Raw genomic sequence first — 26,435 nt, forward strand, 5'->3', positions numbered from 1 at the left:
TATATATATTATATCCAACTATATATTATCTTGAAGAGTCCTTTGATGAGTTATTCTACCATATCCATATCCAAGAGTTGTATAAACTCGATTTTGGTTAAGATGACAATTGCCATCTGATTGTTTTTCCTGCAGGTTGATGAAAGAAAAGGAGGAGGAGGATGTAGAGCTTGAGAGGAGTAATCAATTGGTAATTGCTGCTTTGAGTGTGTGTAGTGCAACCAATTACCAGGCTACAGGTTAACGTTGTTGTTCCAAACTGGGACAGTCTAGTAGGATGGTCAGCTGCAACTCCTCACCAAGAGGTGTATTTGTCAGAGGAGTAGTGCAAACACACGGTTCGAAACCATTTTAATCTGGCAAAGGGATTGGACATAAGATAGGTCCCAATCAGAAACCTGAATATGCTATGCTATATGCAGACAAGTTGTATATATAAGCTCAGACACATGTACCCACTACGTCGCTGTTGCTTGAATCTATAAGCTTTCTTCCTATTTAGAATCTTTTCAGTAATGGGAAAATCTATGCTGCCGGAAAGACACGATACCCGGCCCCCGGGTGAAATTTTTATAAAATACCATACCGGTTGATGGAAATCATTGGATAGATATTTTTTCGGTTTGATGTCTTTCTAATATCATACTTGTTTAATAGGTGACTTTAAAAGTTAGGCTTATATAATATATTTTATAATTTATATAAATGTATAATAATATAGTATATAGTGTCATATAATATAAAGTTGAAAATGAGAGTTGGGATCTCCAACCTACAAAACCATTTCAAAAACTCTATGTACATCCAATTGCATATTAATAACATGTTCAATACATGTAAAGTTTAGGGGGGAAATGTGCATATAATATATATGAGATGTGCAGACACAAATCATGTTAGAGTTGTTTTCGTTTAGATTAAATATAAACCCTAAAAATGAGTACCCCTATCATAAAATTTGAAGCCCCTACCTGGATACCATCTTCAAAGAGCACCGAAAGCGACCCTAGCCCGCCCCAATTACCTCTTTATTGGTAGAAGCAAAGTTTATTAAGAACGCTTTGACTGTTTAGTGGGTTATAAAATCAATGCATGAGATTTCACCTTTTTACAGTGAGACCCATGAATTTATTTACTAATGTAAAAATTCATCATCGATTTCATAGCTTGCCAAACAACCAAAACGTTCAACTAATGATGATCCGATCAACTTTCCAAATTATAGTAATTTGATCATTTGATGGTGTAACGAGTAGTTGAGTTGAACCGGTTGAATTTTTACCAAGGTTTTAAAAATCGAGTTGGAAATTGAATCGTTCTAACTACTGGTTTATGGGTCAGTGGGTCAACTGTCTGGGTCGAATGGTTCGAACGGTTTGTAGATAAGGGCAAATGTTTATATGAGATTTTCCCTAATATACAAACCTCATAAGAGATATCGGCTAAGAAAGCCAGAGAGGAGGGAAGAATGAGGGTGATTGGATGCTCATCAGCACAACAAAGTGGCAGCAAAAATTCAGATCGTAGATCTGAGTTTTCAAATTTGAGTTCATGTCTTCTTTATCTTCATCTTCTTCTTCTTCTCTTTGTGCTACATCCTAGATCTCAGTTCCTGTTTCAGACTTCATCAGCTTTGCAATTTTATACTGCAAATCGACGATTCAATCGCCATCAATAATTTTTTGACGAAATCAACGGATTTTTACCCAATAACAGGTTAGGGATGAAACAAAACCATTTGTCCGAACGATTTTCAGGCCGAACGATCCCACTATCTACTTCAACCACGATTAAAAAACATTGATTTGTAATGCATATAGAATTCAATTGAGCTAGATGTTCAGACAGCAGAACATACACGAGAACAAACAAACAAGATATTGGAAAGATTTGACAGGCAGCAGTCACGTCTGATTTGAAGGATTTGACGGATGCGTACAAAAGGTCCCATCCTTTGATGATGGTTAGAAGCAAACAGAATGAAAACATCCACAAGGCATTACGATGGCCCTCTCAATCCACCAAATTTGCCTATCACAATCACACCTGGGGCTCAGTTTGGAGAGAGTAAAAATATAAATAATTACAGTATAAATATATAGAAAATAGTACATTCTTTTTAAACTGAGCTTAGGGAATAAACGTGACGAGCACAGCAACTATTGATCATTTCTTGAGTACCTTGCAACAGAATTCACCACTACTCTTTTAACTTTTGAGCTCGGCTATCCTCAAGCTCTGATGATGGAGGGTTGGAACCATCTTACTTTCGAGCTTGTAGCTATTTGATATCTTAGCAATGGAACCGAATATCATCTTATTAAAAGAGCAAACGGATGTATGGTTCTTCAGGCAAGCTTCATTTTCTTTGTACGGAATTTGCTCCATTTTGATTGATTAATCAAATTTCCAACCCATTACATCTCTCACCTTCCGATGCCAACCTAGTAATCTTTGAAACCAAAACTAGCAACAATACAAAACCCACTTGAACCCAATGACTAGATCACTTTGTTGGAAATAATAAGAATTACAACATAATTTAATTAATTAATATCACTTTTCTATTTCTAGGATCATCTTCTATTGCAAAAAACTGCAATGGAAAATTTGCTTCCTTGTTTTCAGAAAAAAACTCCAATGAAAATTTTGCTTCATTGTTATCAGGAAAAAAAACCTCCAATGGAAAATCAATTTAGCTTTTACCTAGACCTTTGTTGTTCTACTAAAACAAAGAAGTGATGAAACACAGTGAATTTCGCCCAAAAGACAGATGGCTTTGCTAGGGGACAATCACTGCTTAACTGGTTTTTAAAATGAGGATGGCTTTTGGTTCTTTTATGAAGGCTTTGATTCTTTGTTCTCCTCTGCCATTAATGGCCGCTTTTTTTTTCTTTGAAGAAATGGAGACAAACAAAAGGCTTTACCGTAGGGAATGTGGATTAGTTGCACTTGATCGCCATGTTATATGGCTGTGTTAAGGGCTTATAATAACACCCCACCTCAGCCATGAAATATATATGTTCCACAACCATTCTGAGACAAGATAATTAATCTGGAGTTCACATTTGCGCTTCAGCCATGAAATATATATGTCCCTACTGGCCTATGTAACCTCACGGTAGGAAGTAAGGAACATCTCCTTGTAATTCAATTCAAGGGGGGAGATGTTCCCTATGTACGGCTGCAGTGGTTGGTTGGAACATTGTTGGCACTGTATCCGAATTCCTCCCAACAGCCAAAGTTTTCTCACCTCTCACATAGCAAAGCATGCATGGCTGTTACTGGTTTTGTCCGTGACAAAGTATCCCAGTACACGTGTATTCTCATGCCTGAGTATATATATGATTATATATGTACACCATTCGGTCCACTCCAGCAACTGAGAGACACCTGTCACGCCCTTATGAAAGTGCAAGAAAAATGCGGGGGGAAACAGTATAGGAGGAGATCCGAAGGCTTTGTTGAAAGCTAAACAGGTATTAGAAAGAAAGCTTTTATTACAGGGTGATGATACAAAAGAGAGGGAGAAAATCCTACAGAAATAAAGTTATCCTCCAAGAGATAACCAGACTAAGGAGAAAGAAAGGAAAAATATATATGTATATAAAAAAAAGAAAATAATTCTAAGACAAGCTAGGAGCAAGAAGGTTCATCATCAGGCGTATCGTTGTCCTTTTGAGTTTTGATATCCACAATTCATCAACTGGGTCTTCTCCTCCAAACTTGTACATTCAATCAAGGATTGAATATCATGTCCCCGCATTTGCACTTCCAACTCATGGGCTTGTAGTTGGAGCTATCTTCCCGCCTGGAAGAGGCTGCTATGGTGTAGTCCTTTGAGGAATGTCTACTGGTACTACGTCTGTATTGTGGGGCTACTGGAACCTGAACTGCTTCGCAGTGTCCACACGAACTGCACCTCCTCTCGCATCTTGGAGGCCTTGATCCAATCTGAGCTCTAACACTTGCCTTCTCTTCACTGCTCATCTGTATTACAGTAAATGATAAATAGAGAAGCCCCGCCATTGTTAATAACAATTCAAACAATTCAACAATAGGAAGAAAGCAAGAAAAGATGGGACATCTATCGATGATCAATTCACCTTGGTACCTTCAACCGGAATAAAAATCGCTCTGCCTGCAATTAATACAAAAGTGTGATAACTGTTAAAACTTCGATTTGCACAAAATGAGGCCTAGATGTTGTTTCAACATTTTGAGAGCCACCTACCAACCTTCAACCATGAATCTCAACTGGGTCGAGGTCGAAACCAGGAAAAAGAGCAGGGAAATGAGAAGATGACGATATCTGTGGCTAGAAGCGCAATTATGACTACAACCCATTTCTGAATTCTGACCGATTGAATTGAATGAAAGACAAAAGGAGAGGAGGATAAAAGAGTATCGCTTGTTGAGATATCCTTTTAACAAGGAGATATGGGACGTGGAGAGCTGCAAGAGAGTGTGACCAACTGTGTAATCATGGGTGCGTGCTTGTGACAAGATCGAGTGAGTTATGGGAGAGAGCTGGGGATGAGGAATTGAATGCCACTATAACGCCCATAGGAGCTCTGTCTATCTTCGTCCTCTCTGTAGTTGAGACAATGGAACGTCGATGGACAAAGGAGTATTGCAGAAGCCTAAAAGATTTAGAAGGAACGAAAGGTACCCCTGAAAACGGAAGAACCTCAGCCTCGGTCAGTGAGCCCCCAAGCGATGAAAATTGAAAACTAATTATAGACAGAGTAGGGGGACTGAAAGAGCGAAAAAATAGAAAAGGACCCAAACCCAAACCCCCCAAAGAAACCAGAAAAACCACAGAAACGCAGGGGAGAGAAAGGCTCTCCCACACATAAGGACATGAGATCACAGCTGTGGTTTTGGGATTTCGTTTTCCTACCTCTTTCCCCATTTTGCCTTCAATTGTGTTTTCTTGTAGTGGTTGGTCTGAGCAGTCCCACACCCACCTGAACACGCCAAACCCATTATCTACACTACATCTACCTCCCTCTCTCTCTCTCTCTCTCTCCCTCTCTGTCTATGTGTATGTGATGGGCTGGCTGATGGAGAAGAAGGAAAAGAAATGCATGCGCATTTTTTTAGTTTAGACCACTCGTATATCTCACCGTCTCTTGGTCTTGGATTGTGCAATGGCATACCAAGAGTACACAAAAATCTTTTCAGTTCGTATTTATTATTAATTATTACTTGCATTATTACTAAATCTCTCCTCCCCTTCCGATAAGAAAAAAACAGTAATTTATTATTTTCCCGAGGAAGATTGTAGCGCGAGGGAAGGTGTCAAGCAGAGAAAAATTGCTTTTTATGAGCATAAATGGAAGCTGCAACACCTGAAGGACTGAAGCCTGAAGGTGGTGGCAGCTGTTTTACCTGCTAACTCACGCAATCTCATGTGGAAGCGAGCCCCTCTTGATCCTTCGTGTTGTAAGAAGAAAACAGAGGGGGAGTTAAGAGAGCAAACCGTTAAGTGTTCTTTTTTCCTATGGTCTGTTATTAGAAAGTGATCTGAGATTTGTCAAATACGAATTTTTACTGCTAGAAATGGAAATCAGGATCGAGTAAGTTATATTGCCAAAAGGACTATTAACAATGACGTCGTGTCCCTTCCCGTGTATTTTGTTTGGGAGAGTGTTTGTAAACTTGCTTTCTGTCTCAGATTTATGCTTTTAAGAAAAAAGAAAACAGAACAAAATGAAAAGATGCTAATCTGATTTTTCAGGTTACTAATCTATTTATTTAGGGTGGGCCCCCTATTTCAAGTGACTTGTCCATCAACTCGCAAGTCGCAACACTTGGTTCTGGGTGATGCTTTTGCATTGCAACCATCGAGGAGGAGTTGGTTCATTTCTTCTGAGCATCTCCGTATCGTATTCACCGTTCTGATTCAGAAAAAATGGGAGTTTAAAAGGAGTAGCAGCAGAGACTCAAAACGCTCTTCCCGTCTTCTCTGGCCTCCCTCTAAACCACCCTGCCTGCCTGCTAGGCGCTAGCTGCACGATATCTGCAGTGCCTTCTCCATACTAATATAACTATACATCATTCCACACAATAAAACGGGAAATGAGCTAAGCTCAGTAGTAGCTGTGCGCATTCAAAACTTTCTTTCCCTCTTTTCTTGGGTCGCCTCAAATGTCAAATATCCATTTGAGGGCTTTGGATAAAGCATCTCAGGCTCGGTTGGTGCATTAGAAAACGGACATGGGTGATGGGACAGGCCCCATCTGGGTTACCAGGAGAAAGGCTAAAACCCCATGAAATTACGGTTACGGCCTTCAATTTCAATGCATTGCAGCCATTGTTGTGGCCTCTTTGATAATCCAATTCTCCTGGAACTTTAAAGGCTCAGAGCAGCTACTGCAATTTGCAGGTTGCTTGGCTTAGTAATTTAAGGGGTCAGAGCTACTGCAATGTGAAGATTGTGAATTTGTGATCAAAAGTTTAAAACATCCAATTTTTGGGTTGCCACAATTCGCTGGTCCAGTGACATTGTGACAATTCAAGTCTGTTAAAGGTGACATAGTTAATGACAGGTTGAAGTTAAATTGAGAAGTAAGGAATTAATTAAAAATACAGGAGATAAAGTTGGAAACTGACGCAAGACAAGGAACTCTCTTCTCCCCAAGTGTCCAAGTCCCAACGTTCTCTCGCCCATTTTAGCCTCTCACTGGATTACAGTGTTTATCCTCCACAGTCCTCACGTAAAAGGGACTGGCGAAAGACGATTCATGTAATCATGTAGACACTTCCATATAAGCTGGGATAAGGCTTTGATGATGACGATGATGATGATTCCTACACAATGGAGGGAGTCAAGGGATAATGTCATGGATCCTGGAAGATGATTACTACTGTCATCTATTCTTCCTATGAGCATTCTCAATTTTGGAATCTCTGAAGGTTCCCACGAAGTAGAGGATTTGTGTTCATTCTAGCTCAAGGATAAACAAAGCAGAACAACAGGTTAAAACCCAAGACTAACAAATCCCGCCTATTTTGACCACAGATAATCTGCACAAGCGTTCAAAAGATCAAGATCAGAAGGTTGAACTACCATGGGCTCTGGGTTTCTTAAAGCAACAATGGTCGAATGTTAATTTGAACAATCTAAGCCAGATATTAAGGCACAAAATGGCTCATGGTTTAGATTTTAGAATAGATTGAAACTATTTCTTCCATTCTTCCTTCTCTTTTCTTTATTTATTTTTTAATAAACAGATTGAAACTCACCGTTAAATAAATACAGGCCTTTTTGTTTTCAGGTTTTCCTAAAGACTCCAAATTTGATAGACCGAGTTGTCGCGGTCTCATTGGGCCAGTAGAGGATTCTCCTCATTGGCCCGAAAAGGATTACAGACAAAGGGACCATCAAAGGACGTGTTTTGTCTAGGCAACGTCTACACGAGAGTCCAACCATGTACGTAGGGCGACGAATTCCAAAAGCTGCACCTGCACATAGAGATGTTTGCTGGAATTCTTGTAAAACATTCCCCTTTTCTGAAACTACCACGTGGATTTGCACTATACAAGGAATAATAATATAAATCTCCTCACTGTTTCTTGTTCTTACATTTAAAAAAGAATGAAGGATAGTGGATACATTTATACCTCGATTTTGCAATGAAATTGCTGTTAGAAATAAACAATAAGAGATTTGTTAATGTTACAGGAGAAAATTATCAATAACATGGGATATCACATCGGCACCATCAGAATTGACGCAATAAGTGTTCACCTGTACAAGAGATGAAGAAGAGAGGAGAAATGCCAGCAACGTTAGCATCCTCACTAATTCACAAAAACATCGAGTGACTAAGACGTCAAGTTGTAGTACTAACACTACCATGATTACAGGTTTAGAACTCTCTGCAGAAGTAGTATGCATGGATCATATCCATTTTTCAAGTGTAAATGGCCATAATTTATCACTTGGAATTTAAAAATGGAGAAAATCCACTCACCAGGAACTACATAAAACACCCAATCCTAAGGGCTGCATGGGTCAGGTTGTGCTCCACTCTATTTGAGTTAGGTTGGGTTCGTTCTTGTTGTGTTTACTATAGGAAGTGATTGTGTAAATAATAATTTAAATTTCGGGTGGTTTCTATGGGTCAGACTTGCAACTTCTTCCATTCAATACAGAATTCCTATTACTAGGCGAATCCCTTCTGCTGTATATCCTTCCATGTCCAAGCATATATCTTAATGTTCGCAGAAGAAAAGCCAAAATATTAGGCCGATGCTTGGTGCATTTAAAACTTTTGGGCCGACAAACATGAATGAGTTCAAATTTGAGAGTGGTAAAATACCAGAGGTTAGGTATTTATCAAGTACACCCCCTCCCAACACCCCAGGTAGCTGGGACCAACACTGGGTGGCAAAGCCAAACATAAGGTGAGGTTTGGGTTGGGTTTCATCACTGTCAGCCAGAGGATTTTGACACTAATCAATCTGCTGCATGGAGAATCTAATCCAATTCGAACCCAATATAAAGTTCATCAAGTCTTGATCCATGTTGCATGTCTGTCCAGCTCCAATGGAGTGTCCAAGCCCAGAAGGATATGATGGTACCCTATTTTTTTTTTCTGAAAAAAGTAATACACTAACCCCTGACAGATTTTTGAAAATGTGCATCCATGCAAAAATGTTGCATCCAAAGTTACCACCACATTGGCTAAAAGAAGGGACTCGGAACCAACCATTAACTAAAACTTAGAAAAGTAAAATATGAAAATGTATTCTAGTTTATATAAACCAACCATGTTACTTAGTAACCAGGTCTCTTTTTGATAGCGGCTACGATGCTCTTGCTACTTTGGTTTTCCTTTGGAAGCAATTGTATCATAGTTTTTTTTTCTTTTATTTTTAAACCCTAAAATGTACTCCAGGTGGAGGGGCAGCCACCTTAGAATTTTATTGATCAACCATTACCAAAAGGAAAGTGAATTACAGTTAAATACCATGTAGTTCAGAGGTGGGTCAAGCTTCAAGAAATTTCAGTCATAGGAAATAATTATCAACTCCAATTTGTTGGAGATTCTGACACCTATACAAAACCAGTTATTTTGACATATGCAATGAGATTAAAATAAGAATGCATACTTGCCTGAATGGTACCGTGTGCAAGAAATCTCTGTTTACTTCTTTTGAAACTAACATCGACTCGTTCCCAACTCACTTTTGTGAGACCCCTAATCATTGCCTCTACAGTTGTTGCAAATAAACAAAAACTGAGACTCTGTTCTGAGGTTGCATACTTCCCATGTACAAAAATCTTAGTATGGTTTGTTACAGAAGATATGAATAGCATGGGTTCAGTCAAATGAAGCAAATAACTAATTTCAATCATAAATATGCATAGAGGAGCAACCAAGGGGTTTATTTTGAAACTAATTTGCTTTAATAACAGATTTTAATATTAAGGACAAATATAGTAACAAACCTTCCATGTTAATAGTCTTGTGTCCATTAACATTGGCCTCGAAAATGGCTTCTTTCTCAGTACTGGAAATTTTTGGTGCTTCAACATTTACTATATGTGGATATTTCTCATTCTTTGGAGGATGCTTGCACTAAAAGAAAAATATAATGAGTAAGCAGACACAAACATATTTAAGAACCTCAATAGAAGCTGAAAGTATACCTTTGGTAGCTCAACTTTTCGGCGTATTGATGATGTACTCCACCCAACAAGGCCTTTGAGCAGAGTTAAGCAATTTACAAAGCCAAGTTGCACTAGATTTACATGAAAATGGTGGATCAATACAACTAGATGGTCAAACCCATCTACCACATGAATCACGATAGTGAACCATGCTTGCATGTCTGGCCAAAGTATTTTAATTAAACGGATATAAAAATTACCAAACATATTTTCTAAATTAGGATACAATCAAAACATGTATTTGAATAAGCAACACAACGCCTAAATGATTGCAGAGCAGACCTGAAGAATGAAAAGAAAAAAAGAGATGATGCTTATAGAGTATGGTTGAGAAATTCACACAGGAAATAAATTTAGAAAATTTTCAAAACAAATATTAATGATCCATGATGCCTCACATGAATGGAAGATCTCCATAATCATTGACCATTTGAAGAAGGAGAGGAGGCTTTCCATTCTCACTGTCAATCAGGAATAGATGTTTTCCAGTTCTCCTTAGAATCCATGACATATGAGATGCTGTTTTTTCCATAATATAAAGACCACAAAATAGTGGAACCTGCAAAACAAACAAATAAACAAGAAATGAATAAAGTCATCCTTGATAATAGTTCATCATCATCATCCAAACCTTATCCCAACTATATGGGGTCAGATACATGAATCCTGTTTTGCCATTCCGTTCAACCTTGATAATAGTTGAAAATGAAAAAATTAAATACCAACATTCAAAATAACCAAAAGAACACGGGATTCTGTTCTTAATCCTTTTTACTACTTTTACTACTTCATTTTTAAAGTAATGATACATAATATAGCATATTTGGCAGAACTTTTTGTCAATCAATATTTGCCTTATTATGAAATTGCTTAAAGCTGCTGCCAATATATTCGGCCAAACTTTCCTTTGATTATCTTTCTATTATGGTATTACCCAAGCTCTTTATGAGTATTCCAACAAACAGCTCTGGGCATAAAAGTTTGTTTGTTCTGGTTATTTTTTCAGTTTATTTTCTCCTGTTCTGTTTTAGAACAACTTAGTTTTTTATTATGTTTATGTACTGTAAGTACTGCAGGGGCATAAAAGTCCTTTCCCCATCTTTTAAGTGTCGCCCTATATAATATAATATAATATATTCTGGCACCGCCAGAACCGATTTGACTCCCAATCACTTTCTCTTCTCTCCTCTCTCTCTTTTCTTCTCCCCCCTTATTTCTTTTGTATTTTTCTGCTAATATGGTATCAGAGCGGTGCTACTGGGTTTAAGAGCAGATTGAACAAGTGTTTTTTTTTTGTTTTTCTTCTTGCTGTTTTTTCCAGATTGAGGTCAGAAAAAGATAACCTACGACTGACACTTTTTTTTACTTCCTTCTTCTTTCTCTTGGTCGTGTACCAAGAAAAAAAATCATATGGATTAAGACTGCTGCATGCTGCCAGAGTGGCTGTGAGGTTCAAACCTCTTTTCTGTGGGTTGTGTGATCCTGTGCCTGAGAATGAAACATCTGTAGGTCTCATATGACCTGATTTTACCCTCTTTTGGTGCAATGACACTATTGTATGATCTCTCTTGATAGCTGGTGCGTTTGGTTGGTCTGGAAGAGTGGTGGACTGTGACTGTTAAACCTGTACAGCATTGAAATCAACCTAATTTTTTTTTTAAGGGACTTGGAGGTGGTCTGTGATCAGACTGTGCCCAGACTGGAGTGTGTGCATCTTTGGTGTGTTTCTAGGACTGTTTTTCGGTGTCAGAAAGGATCTTAGGGTGTGTGTTGAGGCTGAATGGTGAACTGAACCATGTCCTTTGAGAATTCTGCAACTTCTGGAGTTTCTGGAGGTCAAAACAGCATGAGTGGGGAGCTGGATATGAATTTCCACATGGCTGTAATACCCTTTGACGGGCTAAATTACCTTGAGTGGTCTAGGGAAATTAAACTCTACATAATTGCTAGGGGGAAAATAAGGTATATCAATGGTAGAGTGAAGGAACCAAAGACTGGAAGTGCTGAACATGACAGGTGGAACCAAGAAAATAGTTTGGTGATGTTGTGGCTCTAGGTTTCTATGCTGCCACAAGTAAAGAAGACATTCATATGGGCTGAAACAGCTTGTGAAATTTGGGAGCAAGAAAAATCTACATATTTGGAATAGAGGCACTATTCAAAGATATACCAATTGCAAGTTGAATCCTCCACTTGCAAGCAGGGGGAGAGAAGTCTCTCAGTGCATTACTCAGATTTGACATCAATATGGAAAAACTGGATCATTATCAGAATGTGAATTGGAAATGTGATGAAGGTGCAAAGGCCTACAAATCACTTGTCTCCCAAGATCAAGTATTTGCTTTTCTTTTGGCGCTGAACCCTATCTATGAGTCTATCAAGGTACAAATCTTGGGAAGTAAGAACTTACCTTCAGTCCAGGAGGTTTATGCATTAGTTCAGTCTGAAGAAAGTAGAAGTGTAATGAATTGTACAGAGGGGGAGCCAGTTGCATTGGTAGTCCGAGGAGGTACTAGCGGAAACGGTAGAGGTTCTTTTAAGAAGGGTGATATGCAAAAGTGAGTGGTTGACAAGGATAAACTTTGGTGCACCCATTGTCAAAAGTCCAGGCATACTAGAGACACATGTTGGAATCTCCATAGGAAGCCTAAGTGGGTTCAAGATTTAAGTAAGAAATCAACATCTAATCAGAATAAGAAGCCAACTCAGCAAACTCAGAAGAAATATAACTCAACAAATGTGGCATCTCAGGAGACTAGTCCCGTGATGCCTCAAGAGCGGCCCCCCTGGTTCTGATCCAAAGGGAGAGATTATCAATTCTTTTCGTGACCATTTGGAATCATATGGTAGGACACTTCGCCATATGGATTCTTGCCCTACTCCTTCTACCTCCTCTGCATCTACATTAGGTAACTTTGCCATTGCTTTCCATGTGTCATCTCATATATCTGATTCCCCTTAGATAATTAACTCTGGAGCTTCAAATCACATGATTGGTTAGTCAAACTTATTTCAAACATATAACCTCTTCTCTAGGAGAGATAAGGTGAGACTGGCTGATGGGTCATTCTCTACCATAGCCGATCAAGGAACCATCTCCTTTCCTCTCGGTCTTACCCTCTCTAATGTGTTATATGTTCCAAAATTGCCTATCAATTAACTTTCCATTAGTAGTACTACTCACTCTTTGAACTATTTAGTAGCTTTCTTCCCTTTTTCTTGTGTGTTTCAAGATTTGACCTTGGGGAGGACAATTGGTAGAGGAAGCATGGTGGATGGTCTCTATGTGTTGGAGAATAAACCCGGTCTTATGGCTACAAAGTCTTTGAGTTCGGCTTGTGAGAATCACGCCTACTTATGGCATAGTCGTCTTGGTCATCTTTCTTTTGAGTCATTAAAGCTTATGTTTCTAGAGTTATTTAAGTCTTTGTCAGTTAAAGAGTTACAATGTTAGATATGTCAATTGAGTAAACACTATAGAAGTTCTTTTCCTTTAAGAAATAAAAGATATAAATTTCCTTTTCATATTATGTACTCCGATGTTTGGGGCCCTATTACTCTGCCTTCTGAGAATAGATATAAGTATTTCATTACTTTGATTGATGACTACTCTAGATATACTTGGATTATCCTATGCAATCTAGAGATGAAATGCCAAAGATTGTGAAATATTTTCAGTGCATGATTTTTACTCAGTTCCAGACTAAGATTCATATTTTCCAGTCAGACAACGCAAATGAGTACTTTCGTAGTGATCTCATAGAGTTCTTCACTTCGTATGGATCTCTTCATTAGAGTTCTTGTACTAAGACACCCCAACAAAAGGGTGTTGCTAAAAGAAAACATCATCATCTTCTTGAAGTTTCTTATGGATTACTACTCCATATGCATGTTCCAAAACGTTTTTGGATGGATGTCGTTATGTGTGCTGCATATATCATCAACTGTATACCATCTCGGTTGCTAGAGTATAAGGCCCCACATCAACTATTATTTCCTAAGGCTCCTTTGTCCCCTATTCCAATGCGTGTCTTTGGAAGTCGTTGCTTTGTTCATGACTTGTCCCCTAATCATGGTAAGCTTGATCCTTGTGCTATCCTTTGTGTTTTTCTTGGTTACCCTTTATCCCAAAAGGGCTACTGATGCTATGATCCTGTTTCACGCAAGTACTATGTCTCCTCTACCGCCACAAGAGCCAACAGAGTTCAAGAGCCATGGAACCTGACACTATGCGGCCAACATCATCAGGCTCTTTAAAGGTAAATCCCTATCATCCAGGTATACTTGTTCCCATTGATATGAATGATCCACTTAATGTTGACCCTCTTGTTATTGATGATCATGATTAGAGATGGGAATTTGACCCATACCCATGGGGCCCCACCCCGCCTTGATCGAGGGGGGGGGGTTACCACTGGTTGGGGTTCGGGAAAACCCTAAACTTTGGGGTCGGGGCGGTATTTGTCCACCTCGACCCGACTATATTATATAACATAATATAATTATTAATATATCTAACATATATTATATTATATTATATTACAGTATTATATATTATATTGTACTATATTATATTACATAATATAAAATAGCTCTAGGTAGATTTCAAAAAAAAAATATTAAGTATACAAGTAAGAATCACTAGGGCAGGGTGGAGCAAAGTCGGGGATCCCCGTTCCCCACGGAGATGGGGATGGAGTTAGGATTTTTAGCCCCGTCGGGGTTTGGGCGGGGTGGAGAATTTGAATTCGGGGTCAGGTACAGGGCAGGCAAAACCCAACCCCGCCCCGCCCCGTTGCCATTCCTAATCATGATGTTCCTATTGCTAAGAGAAAGGGCGTAATATCTTGTACTACTAATCATCCTATCTCCCACTTTGTATCTTATGATCATATCTCACCTTCATATCGTGCGTTTCTTTCCTCCATTGATAGCATTTCTATTCCTAAGAAGGTGGTAGAAGCTTTATCCATACCTGAATGGACAAATGCAATGAGAAATTAATGTCTTGCACAAAAATGGCACTTGGTAGTTGGTGGATCCAAGGTTCAAAATATCGATACGGGCCGATACGTATCGTTCTGACACCCCTCCGATACGCCCCTACAGTGGGTGTATCGGGGGGTCTAACTGGTCCATGGGATGGAGGAGACCTAAACCGGCCCCCCTGAACTGGTTGCAAAAAAAAATATATAAAAAAAGGGTATCAATTTGCCCGATACACCTATACTAGCGTATTGGGCATATCGATATTTTGAACCTTGGGTGGATCTTCCTGAAGGAAAAGAACCAGTGGGATGTAATTGGGTGTTCACAATGAAGCATAGGGCTGATGATACGATAGAAAGGTACAAAGCCAGGTTGGTGACAAAAGGGTTTACTCAGGTGTATGGAGTAGACCATGTAGAGACCTTCTCCAGTAGTCAAGATGAATTCTATCAAAATCCTCTTTTCATTGGTAGCTAATCTTGACTGGGAACTTCACCAATTGGATATTAAAAATGCATTCTTGAATGGTGACCTAGAGGAGGAGGTGTACATGATTCAACCTCTAGGCTTTTGTGCCAAAGGTAGTGAGGAGAAGGTGTGCAGATTAAAAAAAAATCACTATATGGGTTGAAATAGTCACCTTGGGCCTGGTTTAGTAAATTTCACTTAGTTGTACAACAAATGGGGTTCAAATAATGCCAGTCAGATCATACTCTGTTTGTGAAGAAAGGCAAAGGAAAATTTGCATCTCTAATCGTGTACGTTGATGACATAGTAGTCACAGGTGATTGGAAAACTGAAATATTATATAGAAGTTGAAGAAATTCTTAGCCACTCAGTTTGAAGTGAAAGATCTAGGCCCCTTATGTTATTTCCTTGGGATTGAAGTTGCTTGCTCTCAAAAGGGCATCTTTATATCTCAAAGGAAATACGTACTAGATCTTTTAGAGGACACAAACAAGTTAGGAGTGAAGGCAATTGATTCACCTTCACCCATTGAACCTAATCATCAGTTGGGTGACAATCAGGGGGAGGCTATGAAAGATGTGAAGAAGTTTCAGAGACTTGTAGGGAGACTCTTATATTTGTCTATGACCAAACCTAACATTGCCTATGTGGGTGTTCTTAGTCAGTTCATGCATAATCCTAAGATGTCCCACTTTGAAGCTGCAGAAATGATCCTTAGATACCTCAAGAGGTTCCCAGGGGATGGTTTGTTGTTTTAGAAACATGGGCATTTGAAAGTTAAAAAGTGCATAAGATGCTGATTGGGCAGGAGTAGTCAATGACAGAAGGTCTACCAGTGGGTATTGTACCTTTGTGGGAGGAAACTTAGTTACCTGGAGAAGTAAGAAACAAAGTGTTGTGGTGGCTAGGTCTAGTGCTGAAGCAGAATGCAAAGCTATGTCTCATGGAATTGCTGAAATCATGTGGATAAAGAACCTATTAGGTGAACCGGGCTTTATAGTTAATAGCCCCATGTCACTCTATTGTGACAATAAAGCTGCTATCAACATTGGCGCAAACAGTCCTCCATGATAGGACAAAACATATTGAAGTGGACAAGCATTTTATTAGGGAAAAACTTGTGAGTGAACAAGTATGCACTCCCTATGTTAGTTCAGAAGAACAAATTGCAAATATTTTCACCAAGGGTCTTCATCCTGTGCGGCAGAATGATATATGTGAGAAGTTGGGCATGATTGACATCCATGTCTCAACTTGAGGGGGAGTGTTGAAATAGCTTGTTTATTCTGATTATTTTATTCAGTTTATTTTCTCCTATTCTGATTTAGAATAACTTAGATTTTTAGTCTATTTATGTACTGTAAGTGCTGCAGGGGTATAAGAGTCCTTTCTCCATCTTTTAAGTGTCGCCCTATATTATATAGTATAATATATTCTAGCGCCGCCAGAACCGATTTGACTCCCAATCACTTTCTCTTCTCTTCTCCCTTCTCTCTTTTCTCTCTCTCCTCTCTTCTTCCCCCTTATTTCTTTTGTATTTTTCTTCTAATAATTGCTTTCATTTGTTACCCTATAAAAGCCATATTTAACCACTACATGCTTTGCAACAAAGGCCTTATGTTGTTAGGGAAAGGATGAGTAATTTAAAATAGTTATCAAGGCTTATAAGGAATGGTATGATGGCTGTATTTTAGTGTGTATTTTCAGAAGTATGATGCAAAGGCCATTCACACCTGTGTTGGCATGCTTGTCAGCCGAAGATTTTAACATTACACCAAGCAATGTAAGTAGGGGAAATATAGCCCTTCAATTAGAAAACTAATAATAAGATAATACCACTATGATCATACACACTTGGGCACATTAAATTGTCAGTTTGATTGGCTTTGTGTTAATGTGTCATACATTGATAAATGCTTTAATAACAAACTACAGTTCAGTGGATAAGATTTGGCAGTAGAGAACCACCTAGCCCCTATATTTTGCAACTAAGTCACCTCACATTCCACATCCAGACCATGAAACCTATTCCTATTATGATTTCCCTATCTGATGGATGATCTGGATCTGGATCTGGATCTAGCTTCTTAATTGATCCGAGTTTAAGAAATTTGCTTCCAGAACAGCTTAAAGACAAAAAAAGACATCATGGATTTCCAAAGTGACTTAATGAAACACTAGTAAAGGATAATAAAAAATGGAATAAACAAGGTCACCTGTTTATGCCCTCTTGAACCAAGGTGTGGCGTTGCAAACGTTACAAAATTCATGGGTTTCAATCCAGCTATTTTGCCCTTTGATTTCTCATCCAGGCATGGATTTCCATCACCATCAGTTTTACAATCTCCATTTCCTTCAGAATGTTGTTTTGTAAGATTTTGCTCATAAAGCCTACCAATAGCATATCGTGCCACCAGACCACCCAATGAATGACCTATAAAGGAAATATTTTGAAGCCCTGGATTATGTTCTATGATTGATCGTACCTGAAAGAAACTTCATTAAGTTTCTGATCTGTCATGGAAATCTCAGTTTCAAGGGTATACCATCTAACAAATGCATTTAGCAATTAAATTTAACTTGCAGTGAAAAAAACAAAACATTTAGTTTGAACTAAATGCCTAATTGAAACTTAAATTGCAAAAAAACAAACAAGATAATGATGAAAACACATGATGGAATCGCTATGCACCTCGTTTGCTAATCTCTCTCCCATTATGTCAATACCATTGAAAGTCAACATTGAGGAATTGCACTCACTGCCTGCATATAGTGCAGCAATAAAGTACAGTCCGCGTTAATAGTGAACCCAAACATGTCGTCAACCATGAATTCCAAAATATGCATGCAGAGGATATTTGTCAGGCATTTGTATACTTGACATTAACAACCTCTTATTGCTAACTTAAATCATCATGATCAGGACAAGGATAAATAAGCACTTTTTTTTTGATAATTTATTTTTTATTTCTTTTTTATAATTATTACAAATCAATGTGACATAAGGCTGAGAAGGATAAAATAAACACCTTTAAGTGCCCTGTATTCTAATATTTCTATTGATAATTGAGTGTGAGTGGGGAACTATACATCATTGTTGTCAAGACCGCATCAGTTGTCAACTGGCTGAGGCTGGTGGGTCATGGGTCAAACAATCTAACTTTCTAGTCTGATTGGCTCAAAGGAAAGCAAAATAAGCTTAAAACACAATAGTGTACTACCTAGTTATATAACTACTTAAGAAGATTTTGAGTATTGGTTCCAACTTCCAGTCCCATCCAAGTCTGACAAAAGTGTTTTACATTTTAGCAGGCTTTTACAGGGGGCAGAAGCCTAGATGCCAATGGGGAGTCGTTAGCAGGGCAGCATCACTTCCGTATAGTTTCCTCTATGTACTGCTTAGTTTCTTATCCTTTTTTTTATTTTCTTATAACTGCATCAGTACTTCCAGACTTGGAAAGATTTTCTTTAAGGAACCAAGTTTGGACCATAATCCTCTGGTCAGGCTTTTTCCTTTTTGGGATAAAGCGTAAAAGCAAAGATTGAACTTCTTACGTAAGTCAAGAGGGTGTAAATGAGGGGATGCAAATAGCAATACAAAAAGAGAAAGGCATCCCTCCAACATTAGAAATTAAGGAGGTAAAAGGTTGTCATTAATCATTATACAAGAAAGCCCTCTCCGCCATGGATTTAGCAAAATTTTCCACCATTGAATTCAAATCCTATGGTGTCTGGTGTCCATGTAACCTGATCTAATTGTTAGAACCCTATTTCATTAAGGAGGATAAAATCAAAATTATCCACCACTGAATTCAAACCGTATGACTGCATAACTGGTCCACCAAGTCCATCTTGAGCATTTATGCGTGTCATTTAGTAAGTTGGGATCAATGTGACTTTTTGTGGGATGGAGGAAGTGAGAAGAATTGTCATTTAGTATGTTGGGATCAGGTTTGCAAACCTAAGGAAGTTGGTGGACTTGGCATTGGGCACATTAAAGATAGGAACTTAGCTCTTCTTGGGAAATGGTTGTGGAGATTTCCTATTGAGACGGGAGCTACTTGGACATCCATCATTAGCAGCAAGTATGGGAGGAATGCAATTGGATAGGATAGCAAGGTCCACTTGAACTGGGTGAAAGCAACTAATCCCTGGAAAGGTACCTTCAACCTATGACTTATTAATTGCTTATATTAGGTATAAGGTGGGAAATGGGAACATGATAAAAATTTTGGACTGAACTTTGGTGGGGTGGGAGTTATTTAGCTATTGCCTACCCTCAAATTTTCAACCTGTCCCAAAGCCAAGAACTCATGGTATCAGCATGTCTTACCCCTTCAACAACTGAAAATAATTGGAATCTAAATCTCAGAAGGCCCTTGAGAGAAGTAGAGATTGCCAAAATTGCAAACTTGTTACAATCCCTTGGAGAGGTTTACATATCTCCTAATACCCCCAATCAGCGGGTTTGGACACTTAACCCTGCTGGAAAGTTTTCAATTAATTCCTTTTTCAAGGCCCTAGTGTCAAATGATCTTGATAGTAGCTTCCCGTGTAAAAGAATGTGGTGTTCCCATATCCCTCCAAAAGTTTCTTTTTTTTTGTGTGTGTGGGAGGTGTGTCTAAAGAAATTAAACACCTGTGATCTGTTGCAAAAGAAGAACAAAGGTAGATGGTGTATTTATCCTCATGCTTGCACTCTGTGTCTAAGTGATGGTGAGTTGGCTGAGCACCTTCTACTGTATTGTTCCATAACCAGGAGGATTTGGTGTCACTTCCTCAGGTTAATTCAGGAAGTCCTCTACCCTTCCCCTGGTCTTGATGCACATATCCATTTCACTCCAAGGTAGGGGGTGATGAGAATAAATTTTGATGGGAGTGCCCAAGGGAACACTGGTACAGCAAGGATTGGAGGTGTAATCCAGGGTAGAGATGGGAAAAGCTGATTCTACAAAGGCAGAGATTTTGGCGGAACTTCACTGAACTTTGATGTGCTAGAACGTTAGGTTTATCCTCTCTAGCCATTGAGAGAAATTCTACTAATACTATAAAATGGCTAGGGAAAAAAGATGGCAGGCCTTGGAGGTTGGCTCATTTTCTGGCAGAGGCTAGAGACATCATGGCTCAATGAATGTGAAGCTGATTTGGATCCCCAAAACACTTTAGGCCTAGCTAAAACTGGTGCACATAGAGAAATTATGTTTAGTGATAGATCTCTGCCACTGTAACTTCTTTTTGCTTTCTTTGGTCTTGCAACTTGATGTACATCTTCTAATGTACCTCTTTTTTTGAATAAATTCTGAGTTACTTATGCTCAAAAAAACAAAAAAATTAAATGTTAAGTTGTCAAGACACAATAGTTCCAAATGTTGATATAGAATGGGACACAAGTCACACAACTCTTCTTACTCAACACCAAAGGCATGATTATGCATAAAGTATCCTTCCCAATATGTTGATGCCATGTTTTTATTATAATCATTTGAGATGATTTTTTCAATAGATATATCATGCAAATTTCAACCAAACTTCTAATATTTACAAATTTCCAGAAGATCCATTGAAGTATATAGTTTGTATCATTTCTGTTTTCGTTGAAAATAAGTAAATGAATCATTAGAAATCAAGCAAGTAACATATTGTAAAATGGAAATAGAGATAACAGTATATAAGAACTATATTATATTGGTGCTTGTGACTCTTCTTTCACTTCTTTTTGTTGGCTGAAACATAACTGTAATGTTTAAGTCCAAAATATTTAAATTTAAAAGAAACAAAAGGAAATACATTAGTGTAAATTGATGTTTGTCTTCCTCATGGTTGTGTACTTTTTGTTCTGTACCAATATGTTATACTAGCAAGGAGCATGTAAAGATGAAAAAAATGGACAAAAGAACTAACAATACAGTATCCAGTATAGGCATCAAAATTGTATATTTTGTTAGTTGTCATAGGCATCTTTGTCAAGCTTTTGTTGAAGGAGGCACAACCAGCATGATCTGATGACTAGAAAAATGCAGGAATTTTTCAAGTGAATAAATTCAAACTTTATGGAGATTATACGACATGCAGGAATATCCAATTGAAAAGCCAAATACGTGATGAATCCAACCAGCTAATTATGTCATGAATCTGAAACTGAAAGGCTTTAGGTCTTTAGTTATTTCTCTATGTTTATCTCTTCCCAGTGAATACATGATCTCTCTGGATTAATGTGATAAATCGGAGTTCTTAGCATGTTCATTTCTCTAAAACGAAAACTCTGCTCAACCAAATGTATAAAATCACTGATTTTTCCGTTAGAAAGTCCCATTAAAAAAAAAATTAACCATATATATAGGCACTCGATAGTAAGACTGTAAACATAATAAATGCACAAGCAGTACTGGAAGTACAGTCAATGCATTAAATTAACTGTAATTACCAGCAGTGCCAAGATGGCTTGACAATTTGATCTCAAAAACGACAGAATCCAGAAATAAAGGAAGTGAAGAATAGAGAACACTCACAATGCACGAGAATATCTTGGGGAAATATTTTGCGAAATTGCTTTGCTGCGTATTTCCAATCTCTAGCACTGTATGCATAAATTAAAAAAATAAAAATAAATAAAACAAGTATAAAATTTTATAAGAACTGCTAGAAAACAGAATACTATTTTACTGAATTCAACAAGTAAATACAGAAAAAGCTCTTCCAATTAGGAAATCATTCTGGCAATGGCTATAACTCCAATTGGAATTTGTTGTGTTAATAGAGAACTGAGAGCATTAGAAGTTAGGTCCCATTTGTCAGTTGTTGACTTTGACCTTCCTAAATGCTTCCCTGACATTAAATGGAAAGACAGGTTCATAAAAGAAAAATACTCTGGCCCCTCACAACAAGACTAAAGCCTTTAAGAAACACCATTTAATTTACATGCTACCTTGTATTAATGGCTTTTGTTAAAGACTTCAAAAAATGTTCTGCAATGAAGCAAAGATTTTATCCAGGCTATTGTTTTCATTTTCATAATTTGAGCTGATTTATAAAGGCAATACTGTCAAAATATGAAGAAATTCTTCTTGGAAAGATATTTTGTTTTGCATGACTTTAACATAGTCAAAACCACTCTGCAAACCTTATATCTACAATACTGGATCAGTTTCAGGGTTCTAGTGTAGTTATTTGCAAAACTTTAGATAATACGGACTAGGTTACCTAATAATTTAGAAGAAGCTCCAGTTAGAAGAAGTGATTTGTTACAAGTTGAAGGAGCTAGAAGAGCTAGGGTGGACCAAAAAGGAAATGGGTAGAAGTAGTAAAAAATGATTTAGGCAGTAATAATTTAACAGTGGATATTGCTTTAAATAGATTGGATTAGCAAACAGGATTCATGTAGCCAACCCCATATGGTTGGGATAAGGCATGGATGATGACGATGATGATTTGGTTACCTAAACTAAATTCATAATAGGATTTATGTAATTATATTCACATTTGGATTTTGTTGTGTTTCTTGTTTCTGTAACATCAATTTCAGGTCTGTTACACTGACAGAAATCCGTAGAACCCCTGTTCCACTTTCTATATTTTTAATGAGGCCTCTTTTCTTCACTCATCTTAGTATGATGCTAGTTAATGACCTCCTACTATTCAATATGGGAAGCTATATGAATGTGTTTTATTCGAAACCCAGTATCAAGCAGGAAAATTAGGTCTGAGTCGTGATTAAACAAGCCAACCTTGTCCAGAAGAATGGGATCCACACCAATGTACTGGGATTTTATTTTTATTTTGTATTTTTTCTGTAGCTCGGGCTTTTATTTTAATTCAAGTTAAGAGAGACGCCTATTTGAACTTTTGAAGTCATCAAGAAGATATAAAAAAGAGAGACGCATGAATCCCTTTGTTAAGAGGGACCCAAATTGTTAAAACTTAGCAGTGTAGTAGCTACTCTGAAGTCATCAAGAAGATATAAAAAAGAAAGCTTTATAAAACTTGATAAATAAGCTTCGTGCTTCAAAGAGCTCAGATTAAATCAATCCCCTGAAATGTACAAGCAGTAAACATAAATACATACAGGCACAAAATTCGTATGGATCAGTCAACTCTTCAGGAATGCAATTAGTAGAAGAATGGCAAAGGAACGAACCGAACCTCCCTGTGATGCCATTGACCATGACGACAAGGTGAATCGGAACGTGGTGGTCTCTGTTATTACCGGACTCAGTCACCGGACTCGGTCCACCATCCACGTCGGTTTCTGATCTGAAACAGCCGATTCTCGGCACAAAAGATCTCTTTTTAGACGCTGTCTTTGACGTCTTCGTCTTCACTGTATTTGATTCGTGGTGTGATGTTTGGGACTGCGGTTTTTGAGCTGTTTCGGAGGAGCTGCTTTGCAACTCCAAAGAAGCCATTTTTAGAAGAACACGAAGTATAGAAGCAGAGGAAATGATTCGAACTTCACGAGTTGGTTATAGAAGCAGAGGAGATGATTCGAACTTCACGAGTTGGTTTAGTTCGTTGGAGGGAGGAAGAAGAAGAAAACGAGAAAAAAGAAAGAAAAAAAGATTGGATCTGTGGTTGAAAGTCGACGAGGCGGGCTCTCTCAGTCTGCCTTTGTTTATAGTCGCCATATTATTATCACGTCAATGCTCAACAGCGCCAGCGACGACGCTAGCGAACGGATGGAAGATGTACCTACGACCTACGACCTGGACCGTAGGAGACAAAATCAGCCCCACAACATCTCCCGATGATAATCCGTGGAACGTTATAGGGGGCAATCTCGTGGGGGGAAGACCGGAGTTGGAATTTGAGAGTTGAGACTGAGAGACTGGCTTGGTGCGATTTCATCTTTATGCCCCTGGGCTTTCCATCTATTTACACGTTTCCGGTATTATCACTCGTTTCGTCGAGACTCCAGAGACTGAGAGAGACTGAATTCTTTGTAAACTCCCCTACTTTTTCAACCAACGGAAAGAGACATTAGACACGCAACCGATTAAAGGTTTGAAAATTGAAAACTTTCTAGAACCAATATGAAATAAAAGCTAGCAGAAAGAGAAAGCTTTATATAACAATAAGGACTGAACCATTGATTGAGCTGCTTAGTCTGCGTTTGAAATCGTGTAAAATTTTACTTCAGTTCAGTTTTATATGCATTTGGATGGAATGGTGTTTTATCATTTTATGTAAAATCTTATCATATATAAAGTTTTATATGGATTATATCATATTTGTCAAATTTTATATCGATTATATCACATTTTTTAAAAATACAAAAATGATGATTCAATATAAAAATACACCAATAACATTTTACACTAATTCCAAACGCAGCCTTAGAAGGGCTTTCACACGTAGTAGCTTCTTCTTGATTTTGGTGGTTTCCAGAAACAAAGCCTATAAGGCTATAACCCATGTCTGATGGAAAACCGGATGCTTTAAGTCAGTTAGTAAATCGATTTTCCGATTAAATTAGTTTTAGGTATTGTTGACTTTTAATTATCCGGGTAAGTTGTTGATGGGCAAATGTTAATTATTACCCGAGTAAATTTCAGTGGCAGTGTTCGGGGATGCTTCCACTTATCTGGGTAAAGAGTTTGGTTGCAGATGATTATGGTTTCCTCGGGTGAATGAATAAGTAATTTATCTACCCTTTAGAACATTTGATATCAATTCCAAAAATTTTGTTTTGATAATTGGCCAATTATTCAATTAACTAATTTACCCTTACAACAACAAGATTATTATAAATGAATGATACCTTAATAGCTTTTATCTGGGTAAATGAATGTGGATAATTTGGATTTTTATATTTTTGAGATAAATATACTGCAATCTACTAATAACCTCTTATAAACCGCATCCTGCATGTGGATTTGACATGAATCCATAGTCAGGATTCAGTCTGCCCCTAGAAATCTAAACTCTACCTTAGGAGTGGATTCAACTACAAAAACTCCTTTATTTATTTATTTATATTTTTTTTTACGAGGAGGAAGGGGAGGGGGTTTATCAAATTTATCTCATCAGCTGTTTGGGTGATAGCCCAGATCCCCTGTCCACAAGAACCTACCCACAATAATGCACAACATCTCCCCATAAATGATGAGGTATGGGAGTATGTTCCCCAATCCCCAATCCCCATGTGTGTGGTGTGGCATCGATCGTCATCCCTAGGTAGGACAGGGTAGGAGATCTAATTGTGTTTGGAGCAAGGGTTTTGAATCATCATTAACTTGGATCGCCAGACGGTGCAGGCAACTGATTCCCTTTTACCCCAAACCTGACTTTTAACCAAAAACCATTCTAAAAATCAATAATCCGTTGATCCATGCAGTCAAACCATCAACCCATTTAACGGTTTTAAATTTTAATTGTTTTTTATTTTTTAATTATTTTTAATTTATTTGTTAAAACGGACATCTGTTCAAATCAGACCATCAACCCAAAAATCGATGACCACAATAGTTCTGTCTACAGGTCGTTTCTTAAAACATTGGTTTGGAGCTCAAATCTGTGCCCCACAGCCTAGCAAAAATCCACTGCGTGTCCTATCACATGCATGCCCCTTGAATTCAAATCAATACCCACGAGACTACTCTCTACAGCGTCCTACATTAAATCCCCTGGCGAATATTGAAAACATCTCCCAATTATAATGCCAAAAATAATGATATCCGGCGGGAATATGCAGTTGGACGTTGTGGGGGCTGATTTGATCTCATGCCCCTTTAATACCTACAGAAGTAAGGGGATGGACGTTAGTTTGTCCCATTAGCTCCCAAATTCGTACAAAAGCCAATCTCCCCATATTTCCGCCCTTGACTAATGCCTCTACCTTTGTGGATTCTGTTCACTCTCCTCCATCTGATCCAATCTCGGAATCCATGCCTTCTCCGGCGCATCTTCCATATAGAAGTGAATGCAGTTGAATGGAAATAGGAAAGGCGGTTGGTCGGTTCCCCTTTTTCCAAAAGTCCGAGGTGGTGGATACATTTTGTTTTCCACTACTCATGTGGGAGTGGCGGTCTGGGGCAGCTGCTTTTCGCTTTCCAATTACACCCATCTCTTTTTCTCTCTCAATTTTGAGTTTATTTTTGCTTTCAAAATATGGGATTTACACTCTTGCGTTCGCTAAGCAGAATCAAGAAAAAAAATAAGGCCACATTCATTCGTACATACATTTAATATGAACCAAAACTAGTGATCCTCCAATCCGATGCTCAGTTCCAATGAACTTGGATTGTTTCAAATTATATATTACTGTCGATTGTAAAAGAAACTAATTACAACTCTGTTT

General features: G+C 38.1%; 2 protein-coding genes across 12 annotated transcripts; both read right to left on the reverse strand.

Moving 5' to 3' along the window:
• Window positions 1–3,460: 3,460 nt before the first annotated feature.
• On the reverse strand, window positions 3,461–4,548 carry LOC148847702 (EPIDERMAL PATTERNING FACTOR-like protein 2). Its single transcript, XM_088948059.1, has 3 exons — window positions 4,239–4,548; window positions 4,107–4,141; window positions 3,461–3,990 (listed from the first exon to the last, which is right to left on the reverse strand). The coding sequence occupies exons 1-3, from the start codon at window positions 4,345–4,347 to the stop codon at window positions 3,739–3,741; spliced, it is 396 nt and encodes a 131-aa protein (XP_088804185.1). The 5' UTR covers window positions 4,348–4,548; the 3' UTR covers window positions 3,461–3,738.
• Window positions 4,549–7,514: 2,966 nt separating this feature from the next.
• Window positions 7,515–23,953, reverse strand: LOC148847703 (putative lipase ROG1). Of its 11 annotated transcripts, none has more exons than XM_088951104.1 (10): window positions 23,282–23,953; window positions 21,652–21,719; window positions 17,835–17,905; window positions 17,359–17,628; window positions 10,084–10,244; window positions 9,912–9,967; window positions 9,665–9,717; window positions 9,464–9,593; window positions 9,128–9,225; window positions 7,515–7,756 (listed from the first exon to the last, which is right to left on the reverse strand). In XM_088951104.1, the coding sequence occupies exons 1-10, from the start codon at window positions 23,542–23,544 to the stop codon at window positions 7,685–7,687; spliced, it is 1,242 nt and encodes a 413-aa protein (XP_088807230.1). In that variant the 5' UTR covers window positions 23,545–23,953; the 3' UTR covers window positions 7,515–7,684. The 11 variants fall into 11 exon arrangements, with proteins under 11 accessions (XP_088807230.1, XP_088807233.1, XP_088807235.1 ...); XM_088951107.1 differs by having other exon boundaries at window positions 9,124–9,225; window positions 23,282–23,917; XM_088951109.1 differs by lacking the exon at window positions 17,835–17,905 and having other exon boundaries at window positions 17,359–17,576; window positions 23,282–23,917.
• Between the last annotated feature and the right edge of the window lie 2,482 nt (window positions 23,954–26,435).

This window comes from Nelumbo lutea, chromosome 6 (genome assembly GCF_056320005.1).
Source record: "Nelumbo lutea isolate HS-2025 chromosome 6, American lotus-T2T, whole genome shotgun sequence".
Classification (NCBI taxonomy): domain Eukaryota; kingdom Viridiplantae; phylum Streptophyta; class Magnoliopsida; order Proteales; family Nelumbonaceae; genus Nelumbo; species Nelumbo lutea.